The sequence below is a fragment of the Xyrauchen texanus genome, chromosome 24 (genome assembly GCF_025860055.1).
Source record: "Xyrauchen texanus isolate HMW12.3.18 chromosome 24, RBS_HiC_50CHRs, whole genome shotgun sequence".
Classification (NCBI taxonomy): domain Eukaryota; kingdom Metazoa; phylum Chordata; class Actinopteri; order Cypriniformes; family Catostomidae; genus Xyrauchen; species Xyrauchen texanus.
In genome coordinates, this window is record NC_068299.1 from 29,709,665 (window position 1) to 29,723,160 (window position 13,496).

Genomic DNA, 13,496 nt, shown 5'->3' on the forward strand with positions numbered 1-13,496 from the left:
CCCTGGTCTTTCACAACATATTGTCCTAAAGCCTTTCCCGGTTAATACAGCTCAAACTTAAAGCTTTATATAGAACCAACCATTCATTCAGACCAGCTCCAAAAGTAATACATTTTTCTGACCTTACTGCATATATAATTCATTAAACTATTAATCTTTTCTCTCTAATCAGTTCTAAATGAGGATTCATTAATAGTAGGCTCTGGCATGGCTATATGTAACTGTGCAAGTGCTGGGTGCCGATAACCCAAAATTTCCCATAAGTGGGACACAAAATACAGGCATCCCTTACAGGAGAGCTTTCCTTGTAGTTGCCCTATATCTCTTGCTTCATTGTTCAGCCCCTAAAAAAAAAGACATCCTCGACTATGGGGAAAAGTACAGGCTGTTCCCATTAAGAATATGAAAATTAACCGACAATGTGAATGTACTACACAGCACTACTAAATGTGTTTTTATCTGCTATGTGCATGAATTAATGTTTTTTTTTTTTTTTTTAAGAAAATGTAAGTGTGTTTGCCAGTGGAAAAGTTGTTCTGTGATGCTATGGTGTTTTGGGAGGTTGCAAGGTGTTGCTAAAGCTTTACTATGTGGTTGCTAGGGTGTTCTGGGTGCCTGTTTGGTAGTTGTATTCTGGGACAGGTCAAAAGAGCCTCAAGGGCCACAAGTTTCTATGATATTTAGTCCATAGATATGGCTTGACGTTTTCAGCCGTCTTGTTTCCGGAAGTGTTTTTCAGATACATTTTTTCATAAAATCCTTCATTCAAGAGTTGTAAGCCATGAAGCAAATCAACTAGCACCAATGTGCAACACAACGTTACAAACATTGATTTGAAGCAACAACCAAAAAGTACTGGAATATCAGAAAAAAGGTTCAAGACTATGTACTTACATATTTAATGAGGGAATTAACTACAATCCCACAAAGCATTGTGCATGACAGCCAAATGAAAAACAATGGAAATACATAAAACTAGAGACAGAGATGATAGTGTCATTCGCAGTGTCATGGAAGTGAGTGGTCGAACAAAACTTTTTGGATTACTCTAATTGGTGAATTGTTTCCCTTCAGTATTTATAGGTAGAGTGGTTCTTCGCCAGGAATTCAGCTATCAAGTATTTTAAAAATGATGTTGAAATAACACTGACTGATGGCTTTAACAGAAGCATACTCCATTAATTAACAACCTCAGAGCTCACAGTGAGTTATTGTTCAAAATCAATTCCCCTACTTAAAAAATGTATGGGATTTTACTTCCCTAGGTATGTGCAATAGTTACAGTGATGCTTTGCCTAAGCAAATACCATTAACAATTTGAGTCCAACAGGTACAGACATTGTGCCATGCAGTATGTCGTTAACAAATGGTATCTTTCGACACAGCCATACAACATAACCCTTTGTCTTTTCTGAAAAGTCCTTACACTCCTGAACTGAGGATTAGTCCAACAAAAAGAAATGGTGCCCTGAAAAGTGACTCCTCACATAAAAGGAGGATTATCCAGAGAAACTCAGGGGAGGGTAGTGGCTGGCCACTAGAGAGAGCTGTGTATCCACAGCGTTGAGTGAAGAGCCCCCCAGCAAGCCCATTGTGTGCAATTGCTGCTTTCACCCTTCATCAAATTTTGAGTTACCCAAGGGAGTAAACATAAGCTCAGAATCACTCAAAATGTCCCATTTTAGTTGTCTCCCGATGGCTTTTTTTAATGGATGATTACGTTGTCTATTTGCGCGACTGTTGGAAAGATGCATTCATCATGCCTCTATTCTTTGTTTACATTTGTTGTGAATGAGAGACGATATCAAGAGAAAAACATTTGTTTGTTCCAGACATTCTCAAACACTTGTGATAATTAGCAGTGTAAATGAGTCGTATGAGTCGTCCGTGGATGATCCATTATCGAGACCATTAATGCCTGAATCATGCGGTACCAAAGGTCAGATGAGGAGCGCTATGGCAGTCAGCTCGGATGGTGAGAATCTGCATGTCGTTTTGCACAAATCTCTCTGTGGTGAGGACAGCAGCAGTGGAGGTTTCAGCTGCCAGGACTCCAGGCTGTAACTCAAGAGCCAAACTCTATGTAGATCATTAAGAGCACATCACAGCACCTCCCACTGCTGTCATAAACTAATTTGGAACTGAAACGGCTGGGTGGTATACAAGGTCCATAAGACACAGTCAACCAAACAACAACAACAACAACATACACAAAGACATACACACAACACATTCTTGCCTTCTGTCAGTGGGTTTTATAGGGATAGTTCACATCATTTACTTATGAATTTAGTTCTTCTGCTGAGCACAAATGAAGATTTATTTTTAAGAAAATTTCAGCTCTGTAGGTCCTCACAATGCAAGTTAATGTGGCCTAAAATCTGAAGGTCCAAATATCACATCAAGGCATCATAAAAGTAATCCATTCGACTCCAGTATTTTAAACAATGTCTTCTGAAGTAATCCAATCGGATTTGGGTGAGAACAGACCAAAATCTCTAGGCACGATCATGATTTCAACCTTGAATACACTACCTAGTGATCCTTGACGCATGTGCAGAGCAATCGATGGCTCTATAGGAGGTGTAATCAAGATTGAATTCATGATTGCCAAGAAAACTGCAGATGTCAAGATTTATAGAAAAAATTAATTACATTGTGGTTTGTTCTTACCCAAAACCAACTGGATCCCTTCAGAAGCCATTGATTAAAGTCATATGTCATATGAGTCATATGGATTACTTAGTTGATTCCTCTGTGATATTTGGACCTTCAGAGTTCTGGCAACAATTCACTTGCATTGTAAGGACCTACAGAGCTGAAATATTCTTCTTAAAATCTTTGTTTTTGTTCTGCAGAAGACAGTAAGTCATACACATCTGGGATGGCACAAGAGTAAAGGATATGAGAATTTTCATATTTGGGTCCAAATGATCTGGCTTGACAAGCTCAGTGTTCTTTCCTGTGATAATGTATTTCCTAATAAGGGCTCATCCCCCTTTTTTTTTTAAATAGGCAAGACTTTAGGTTTACATCACACCATGAACATGATTTGCTACTTGCTATTGGTTGTTATAAGTTTAGTAACATAAGGATGTTGTCATTCTAGAGAACACACACACACACACACACACACACACACACACACACACACACACACACATTTATACAGTTGAAGTCAGATGTTTACATGCACCTTAGCCAAATACATTTAAACTCAATTCCTGACATTTAATCATAGAAAACATCCTTGTCTTAGGTCAGTTAGGATCACTACTTTATTTTAAGAATGTGAAACATCAGAATAATAGTAGAGAGAATTATTTATGTCAGCTTCTATTTCTTTCATCACATTCCCATTGGGGCATACATATATACATATATACTTTGTTAGTATTTGGTAGCATTGCCTTTCAATTGTTTAACTTGTGTCAAACATTTTGGATAGCCTTCCACAAGCATAAGTTGCTGGGACTTTAACTTTCTGGCTGATGTCTTCAGATGCTGCTTAAATATATCCACATAATTTTCCTTCCTCATGATGCCATCTATTTTGTGAAGTGCACCAGTCCCTCCTGCAGCAAAGCACCCCCAAAACACGATGCTGCTAACCCCCATGCTTCACAGTTGGGATGGTGTTCTTCGGCTTGCAAGCCTCACCCTTTTTCCTCCAAACATAAAAATAGTCATTATGGCCAAACAGTTAAATTTTTGTTTCATTAGAACAGAGGACATTTCTCCAAAAAGTCAGATCTTTGTCCACATGTGCACTTGCAAACGGTAGTCTGGCTTTTTTATGGCAGTTTTGGAGCAGTGGCTTCTTCCTTGCTGAGCAGCCTTTCAGGTTATGTCGATATAGGACTCGTTTTACTGTGGATAAAAATACTTGTCTACCTGTTTCCTCCAGCATCTTCACAAGGTCCTTTGCTGTTTTTCTGGGATGATTTGCACTTTTTGCAAACTACGCTCATCTCTAGGGAGACAGAATGTGTATCCTTCCTGAGCTGTATGATGGCTGCGTTGTCCCATATTGTTAATACTTGCATACTATTGTTTGTACAGATGAACATGATACCTTCAGGTGTTAGGAAATTGTTCCCAAAGATAAACCAGACTTGTGAAGGTCCACAATCCTTTTTTCAAATCTTATCAAGAATATGATTTCATGATTTATGAATATCAAAGGTCTTACTAGAAAAAAAGAAATTATGATCCAACGTGAATTTTCTAGATAAGAAATATGATTGTGTCTGGTAACGTGTGCATGCAAAATTGCTAGAAATAGCATTTTAGCATAGCATAAAGCTGACAATTTAAACAAGGTTTATTTCTATTTCTTCTTCTCCAACCTTACTTCAAACTTACTTCTGTGTGTGTGTGTTCTAGCATGAAGGAAGCGGGAGTCAGGGTTGCAGTCTACGTGAGTCTATTTTATTTCTCAGGTTTCCAGTCAAACTTTTGCCTTTTCAGGACTATTTCAGATTACACTCATCAGCTTAAGTGATAACAGACAACATAAACTCATAAGCATTAAATCAACAGCTTTCCGGTTTTCAGCATGTTGTAATGTTAGGTCTGTGTGACTGGGACTCTCTCTCCCGGTCTGTCGCTCCGGTGGCCTTTTAAAGCATGTCTCCTTCATCACTGAAATGAGACACTGGTGTTTATTATCAACAATCACCAGGTGATAGCCCTTACCGCTTCCTCTCTCCCCAGTGACAGACACATGACCACGTCCCGCTCCACAATACATATAAGTATATATATATATATATATATATATACTTAAAATCTTTATGTTGGTTAACAAGTCTATGGACACATATGTGTCCACTTTACACTTAGTAACCTGACATCCTTCCAGATAACCACCTCTATCACTCATCTGCCCAATCAAGCCTTTAACCTCTTCATATCTGACACAATTTAAGGTGTCACAATACTGTCAGTCATTTTTTAAAGCACTGAGCAATATAGTGCCATATGACTACCAGTCATGTCTTTGGCACCTCCATATAGAACTGGTTATATCAGAGACTGATGTCTATTCTGACATCAAGCTCAGTCCACAAAAAGAGCCAAATCATTCTGCTAGGCACTCTGTTATCTTAAGCCCACCCATGCTACAGTGGTAGTAAATTCAGGACATCACTTGTCTGCAAAAAAATCCCTTGACTGAGACCACAGACAATAGACTTGACAGGTCAGCTTCGGTTGTTAGTTAGTTTCTGTGTGGAATCAAAGAACCACTAAAACACAGAGTTTATGGGTCAGAAATAATGTTTCTGAATCTTCGTTACTAACAGATTTGCTTCATTATGTTATTAACTCGATAATTCAACTCAGCACATCTTTCGATTGTGTTGTCTACAGGTTGCATGCAACAATGAACATTCAGTCTGATTAATGAACAAATGTGATGACAAATCAATCTACTGTAAATTGAACTCACTAAAACAGTTGGACAACCTTCACGTACTAAACTGCAAGTCCAGTCAAGTCATACTCATACCAAGTCATACCAGTTAAGGTATATTTAGTCATATAAATTCACCTTTAATAATTATTCAATTATATTCTGTCTCACATGCACTAAACTAAAAAAGCTGCCAACTAAAAGCTGTAAAGTGAAAACATTTATTTTAGATGACAAGCCAGACCAGTTTGTTTTTTCTGAATGATGCATAAGCCTCTGCTTTCTTTAACATCCTGATCCAAGCATTATAGGGATTAAAAACTCCCATCATGCCTTGCTTTGCTCCAGCATGCTGTGATAGTCAGTCAAGGCATACACAGGCTGTATGTTCGACATTATACATAAGACTGAACACATGCTAAGAACCATTTCATTGCTGTGGTGGTCCACAGCTTAGAGTTACACTGCACATGTTCACTTTTTGCATACAGAGCTAAGACAACAGCAATCTGTAATTAGATAATCACTGCTGTATTTAAATTGGTTTATTATTAGGGATGTCTATTGAATGCATTAATTCAGAGCAATTAATACTGTAAGAAATAGCGCATTAAAATATTTACTCAATTAATCATGTCCCTGGACTGTAATATGGTATATTCCACCAGGGATCTCTTGTAGAGGTCTGCAAGCCCGTCGGGTCCCGACGGAGCCCGCCACGCTAAGTCAATTCGGGTCAGGCTCGGGCCAATTTATTTTTTAATAGATAGGGCTCGGGTCGGACTCGGGCTCCTTTAACTTCTCTCCTTTCATTGTGCCCATAATCGCGCACTAAAATAATACAAGTAATATATAGCCTATAATTATAAATAATATAATATATTATAATACTCAAGTCAAGTCAAGTGGTTTTTATTGTCGTTTCAACCATATACAGTTAGTACAGTACACAGCAAAACGAGACAACGTTCCTCCAGGACCATGGTGCTACATAAAAACAACAAAGGACCAACATAGGACCACATGAGACTACACAACGAAATAAAATACCTATATAAACTACCTATATATACCTATATAAAGTGCACGTGCAAACATGTGCAAAAAGTACAGGACAGTACAACAAATTACTGACAATGAACAGGACAATAGACAGTGCAGCTCCGACCAGTACTCAGTAGTGCAAAAAGATGACAGTTTCTAAAAATGTAAACATAACATACTATGAGATAATGTTCTATGCACATAGCAGTTATTGAGGTAGCAGACAGTTATAAAGTGACAGTTATTAAAGTGCAACTCAGGACAAGTGTGTGTCAAACCAGTCTCTGAGTATTAAGGAGTCTGATGGCTTGGGGAAGAAGCTGTTACACAGTCTGGCCGTGAGGGCCCGAATGCTTCGGTACCTCTTGCCAGACGGGAGGAGGGTAAAGAGTTTGTGTGAGGGGTGTGTGGGGTCGTCCACAATGCTGGTTGCTTTGTGGATACAGTGTTTTTTGTAAATGTCTTTGATGGAGGAGAGAGACCCCAATGATCTTCTCAGCTGTCCTCACTATCCTCTGCAGGGCTTTGCGGTCCGAAACGGTGCAAGTCCCAAACCAGGCAGTGATGCAGCTGCTCAGGATGCTCTCAATAGTCCCTCTATAGAATGTAGTGAGGATGGGGGTTGGGAGATGTGCTTTCCTCAGCCTTCGAAGAAAGTAGAGACGCTGCTGGGCTTTCTTGGTGATAGAGCTGGTGTTGAGGGACCAGGTGAGGTTCTCCGCCAGGTGAACACCAAGGAATTTGGTGCTCTTGACGATCTCCACAGAGGAGCCGTCGATGTTCAGCGGAGTGTGTTCACCTTGTGTCTCTCCTAAAGTCAACAACCATCTCTTTTGTTTTGTCGACATTCAGGGACAGGTTGTTGGCTCTACACCAGTTCGTCAGCCGCTGCACCTCCTCTCTGTAAGCTGACTCGTTGTTCTTGCTGATGAGACCCACCACGGTCGTGGTCATCGGCTGAACTTGATGATGTGATTCGAGCTGTGCATTGCTGCACAGTCGTGAGTCAGCAGAGTGAACAGCAGTGGACTGAGCACACAGCCCTGGGGGCCCCAGTGCTCAGTGTGGTGGTGGTGGAGATGCTGTTCCCGATCCGGACTGACTGAGGTCTCCCAGTCAGGAAGTCCAGGATCCAGTTGCAGAGGGAGGTGTCCAGGCCCAGCAGGTTCAGCTTTCCAATCAGGTGCTGGGGAATGATTGTGTTGAATGCTGAGCTGAAATCTATGAACAGCATTCGAACGTATGAGTCCTTATTGTCTAGGTGGGTGAGGGCCAGATGGAGGGTTGTGGTGATGGCATCGTCCGTTGAGCGGTTTGAACGATACGCAAACTGCAGTGGGTCTAGTGAGGGGGCAGCTGGGTCTTAATCTGCCTCATGACGAGCCTCTCGAAGCACTTCATGATGATGGGTGTAAGTCGCGACGGGACGGTAGTCGTTGAGGCAGGACACTGAAGACTTCTTTGGCATGGGGATGATGGTGGTGGCCTTGAAGCACGTTGGAACGACGGCGCTGCTCAGAGAGATGTTGAAGATGTCGGTAAGAACATCTGCTAGCTGGTCTGCACATCCTCTGAGCACTCTGCCAGGAATGTTGTCTGGTCCAGCAGCCTTCCGTGGGTTGACTCTACGTAGAGTTTTCCTCACATCTGCCGTGGTAAGACAGAGCACCTGGTCGTTAGAAGGAGGGGTGGACTTCCTCGCCATCACGTCGTTCTGCACTTCAAACCGAGCGTAGAAGTCGTTCAGCGCATCTGGAAGGGAGGCATCTTTGTCACAGGCAACTGATGTTGTCCTGTAGTTGGTGATGGCCTGGATGCCCTGCCACATGTGCCACGTGTCACCGCTGTCCTGGAAGTGACTGTGGATTCTCTGGGCGTGTGCGCGCTTTGCCTCTCTGATTGCCCATGACAGTTTGGCCCTAGCTATAATTAATATTATAAATATTATACATAGCCTATATGCATGTAGGCTACATTATGCGTTTTCAGCACAGCAGGGAGTACGCTGGAGGAGAGGAGAACAGCTCTGAAGCCTTCAACATTGGATGCGATTCTTTTTCTTCACAACACCGCCAATAAACAGTGACAGTTCAGCATTTGCACAGTTCAACGATTTATAATTTATTTTTTACGTTAGACAGTTGGCGAAGAGTTCTTTGAAACATTGTTCTACAGTTTCTGTAAAGTTTCTTCACATCAAAGAAAGGTAGGCTGCACATCTTTATTTAGGTATTTGCTGCTGGATCACATAGCTTGGCTATTATCTACTGCATGCTTATACTTTTCTGTAATGGATAGTCGGTAATAATATTTGTGGGTATGATTGCCGGTGGCACTGTAACTTTATATTTGAGGCCTATAATAACTTTACCTATTAGCATGTGTGTCTGCGTGTATTAGAGAGAGCGTGCATTAAGATTTACACACACACACACACACACACACACACACACACACACACACACACAAACAAACACCACTGAAAGTAGGCCTATATACACTGTTAATTATTTTATTTTATTTATTTATAATAAAAAAATGACACACTTGTTCAATACAGAATTTGTTCTACTCTGTTATTTTTCATGCTCATATAAATGCTTTGGCAATACAATGTACAATTTGTCATGCCAATAAAGCTCATTTGAAATGAATTGAATTGAATTGCATTAGACAGAGCGTGCGTCAGAGAGCTTAAATATTGGCGTCAGACAGAGCGCGCGTCAGAGAGTTTAATATTGGCGTCGGGCTGAATAATTGCATTTGTTTTCGGGCTGGGGTCGGGCTAGGGCTTGAACACTACGGGCCAGGGCCGGGCTAGGGCTGGAGTTTTTGGCCCGTGCAGGGCTCTAATCTCTTGATATTTTTGTAAGATTCAAAGTATGTTTAACTTGACACAGTGACCTAAAACTGGGGTATTTATGACACAATGCAACCAAAGTGAGATGCTCCAAAAGTGTCCATCTGACAGAGGTGAAAACAAATGATAGGTTTATGCTAAATAATAAGGAAATAAACAATATTGCCTCTTTTGCATTGTCTTATCATTACTTTACCCATCTGCAACAATAATGTAATGCATTATATTTATCTGAATTATTATTTTTATAATATACTGTATATGTTATATTTATAATTATTTAAATATAACTGTTTATAATTATTTAATCCTTATATATTTAATTATCTTAATTTGAGGGGCTTTCTCAGCAAATATCTATACATGTGATTAATTTGATTAAATAATCAGTATATGACAGCCCTTCTTATTATACAACAAAGGTGTAAAAGTGTGGACTGATTGGCTGGTATATATGCAAATACTTTGAGCAATCATACCTGGTTGCCTGGGCAACAACTCCTAGCACACCTTTCTCTAGGGAGCATAGCGGATAGGGCTGGGTGGCAGAAATACTCTGCCTAATGTAACCATGGAAACAGACCTACTTGGTTTTCTTTGACAAAATAATCCCACCACATTGAGGTTGACTTTAAACTACATTCAAGAGGAAAGAGAACAAAACCCCTGAATTATATAATGGTATACTTAACAGTATCATTAAATGTAGGGTTCATTAATATGGCATAATTAACTATATGGGAAATTAGAGCCTTTACACTGTATTGTGTTACCATCTGTGCCTTGTACATATAATAATAAACTATTGGAAGTTTGTACATTGTAACAGAAGACCTGACCTGCTGGCAGGGTTGGGGAGTAACAGAATACATGTAGCGGGTATACATATTTAAAATACAAAATATAAGTTACTGTATTCCACTACGCTTACAATTTAAATAATTGGTAATTAGAATACAGTTACATTCAAAAAGTATTTTGATTAATGAAGAGATTACTTTGCATTTTGTAATTTCTTTAATTTAATATTTGGTCCTTTCAGATGGAAAAATGTATACATATAAATGATGCAATCCAAAGTGCATTTGAACAGTGGTGAAACACTTTCTTATGATGTGTTACATTCATACGAGCAGACAGAGAAGTATGTTTGAATTAAGTTTGGAGCAGGAGAAATAGAAATAAACCTTGTTTAAATTGTCAGCATTATGTTAAGCTAAAATGCTATTTCTAGCCATTTTTCATGCACACGTTACCAGACACAATCATATTTTTTTATCAAGAAAATTCATGTTGGATCATAAAATCGTTTTTCTAGTAAGGCATTTGATATTAATGCAAAAATCATATTCTTGATAATAACTTTTGTATTGTTTTCCTGTACAAATATCAAAAAATCCTTAAAACAAGATCAGTTTGATTTATCTAGTTTTAGAAACAACACTGCATAAGATATTTAGGTTTTTCAGGGAATGTATCTTTAACATGTGTATTTTGTCTAGTGATTTTATAGTCAAAACAAGTTAAATAATCTACCAGTGCTGAAGAAGTAATCCAAAGTATTTTGAATGCTTTACTGACCTTGAGTAATCTAACAGAATACGTTACAAATGACATTTTACAGCATGTGATCTGTAATTTGTAATAGAATACATTTCAAAAGTAACCCTCCCAACCCTGCCTGCAGGTGTAATCTCCTTCCATTATCTCAATTTGCACTCAAATCGTGGCATTAACTGCATTTGTTATGCTCAATCATTCATCCCTGTTGCCAGTTATTGTTAGAGAAAATATCTAAGAACTAAGTTTCTTTAATTTTTGGAAATAAAGTTTGCTAATAATTACAAACCAATGTTTTGCCTCAAACTAGCAAGCCCCTACATTGTGAAAGCAGGGTAAAGCGTGAAAGCTTTATTTAAGCTAAATATGCAACCCTGTTATGCATTGTGGCATTTACACTGTATTTTTCTTATGTTTATTTAAAATATGTTAAATATGTTAAAATATTTTTGGTTATCCCATCTTAATATGCAGATACAACTGTAAATTAGCCATTTGTAGGTTAATTTTCTCTAAAATGGTAAACACTGTCTCTGTGGCATTATAAAAAAAGTTTATTATGAGCTACACGTCCATACCGACATGGCAACACTGACTCAACCAATGATGTGAGTTGGGGGCGGGACTTTTTTGTTCAATCATCAGCAGATTTGGGATTATTCAGAAAGCTGTTTGAAATTTTGTTTGGTGGTGCAGAAATTACAAGAGCTTTGATGCTTACTGCTAGAAAACAATGAAATCACACAAGTCAGGGTTTCAAAATGTATTTAGACAAATTAAAAAACAATTTTGATAATAGGGTTCTAAAAATACCAAACCTCACATAAAAATAAATAAATTAATTAAAAATATATATTTAATGTTTAGTTTGACCCCAGGTTGACAAAACATTTTCTGAAGATTTAGCCCTTCACTTCCCTTTACTGACCATACAAATAAAATAACAATCTCATTCAAATCTGCCCTGTTTTAAAAGAAAAAGCCTTTAATGTAAGGAGGCAAATTAAATCACTTCAATATATGCTCTCGTTATTTAAGCTTTGTGTTTTAGGCCTTTGGCTTTTATGAGAATAATTATTCTGGCGATCAGAATAGTACTCACTCCGAAGAATCTATGAAGTATATTCCCAGAGCTCCAATGCTAAGTGCAAAGACCAACACCACCTAGAGGGAGGGAGAGAAAGACAAGAGAAAAGGGAGAGGATATCATTAGTTATGGTCCACTGAGAATACTTCCACTTAGAGAAAACAGTTTAATCCTGAAGCAATGAGCAAAACTTATTTCCTCTCCTTCTCAAAGTGTGCAAGAGCCATAATAAACAGGACATTTCATAAAACTGTAAGTGATCTCATCTCACCAAATCAGGCTGTGTATCAAAGCCTAATGTGCTGCCAACCTAAACATCAAACATTATAGGTAGGTTTAAGTGTTTGAACATGCCTATAATGCCTAGAAAGGCATCTCACTAGGGTTTAAGATGCAGCCACAGTCATAGCTCTTTGTTTTTGGTGTAGTCAAATGCATTGTGAAAACTCTGAGACTCTCAGAAAAGGACTGTAGTGAGAGTGAGAGTACTGTAACTTGGGTGAGACATATTAAGGACAGAATAAATAATTGATATTCAGCTGCTATATCAGTGAATAAAAGACAATGTGCACTGGGGGAGTGTAAATAAAACAGGTTGGAAACATCAGTATTGATGAACCAATCTCAGGCTTCATGGAAGGACAAACTTTCAATGTCATTGCCCAGCTGTCAGTAGGAATTTTGCACCATTCCTCATTAACAGAACTGTTTCAGTTCAGCAATATTCTTGGGATGTATGATGATGTATGAATATTCGCTATCTTGAGATCGAGCTAAAGCAACATTTCACATTACTCTGAAAGCAAATGTGTGTATATAGGCCAACTGTATGTCTGAGTAACGGCACATATAGTACTCAAAATGCACAGCCATTGCTTTCAGTGAGGGAAGCCTTTGTGCCAGGCTACTTGAAGTAGCAGCCCAGTAGGGTGTGGAGAACAGGAGAGGGGTGGGGGAGTACACCGTTTCAGAGGTCAAATCATTAAATCTTTTCTGGGCTGCTGCATAGATGCTGCTGCGAGATACACACTATCCAGGTCTCTACAATGTGCCATTTTAGTCACATTTGTGGCTAAAAATTACTGTGTGCGACTGTGAAAAAATATTTAGGCGCACAGGTGCGAGTGACCGGACTGAAGTAGGGGTGGGAGAAAAAAATATATTATCCAATTAATCGATTCTGAGAACACGGCAGCGCAGCGTTTAGGCACGCACCAGAGACAGATGTTAGAAATGCACATATCCTAAAACCAAGCGCATCCAACAAAACTGATTGCAGACTGGATGTATCAACCACACACCATTTGTCTCCTAATTAAACTACAATCCCGAAATTAATTCACAAACTCACAAACATGGCAACAGGAGAGTCGTTCCATGTCAACATAAAACATTAAATATGAGCTTGCGCCGGTTATTGCACTAATTTGCACAACATAAAAAAATAAAATGCCTACAAATAATGACAAGACGGGAAATGTAGGTGATGTTTTTATTTTCTAATTATTTTTTGTTTGCTGCTTCCCAAT

The 13,496-nt window shown here is 38.9% G+C and overlaps 1 protein-coding gene across 5 annotated transcripts in view; it reads right to left on the reverse strand.

Annotated features, from left to right (window-relative positions):
- The window catches only part of kcnma1a (potassium large conductance calcium-activated channel, subfamily M, alpha member 1a), a 300,462-nt gene that overhangs the window by 125,860 nt on the left and 161,106 nt on the right, over positions 1–13,496 (reverse strand). For all 5 annotated transcript variants that reach the window (XM_052089534.1, XM_052089532.1, XM_052089533.1 and 2 more), the window contains exon 3: positions 11,983–12,044. In XM_052089534.1, the coding sequence (XP_051945494.1) occupies positions 11,983–12,044 (62 nt within the window). The remainder of the gene's footprint in view (positions 1–11,982; positions 12,045–13,496) is intronic.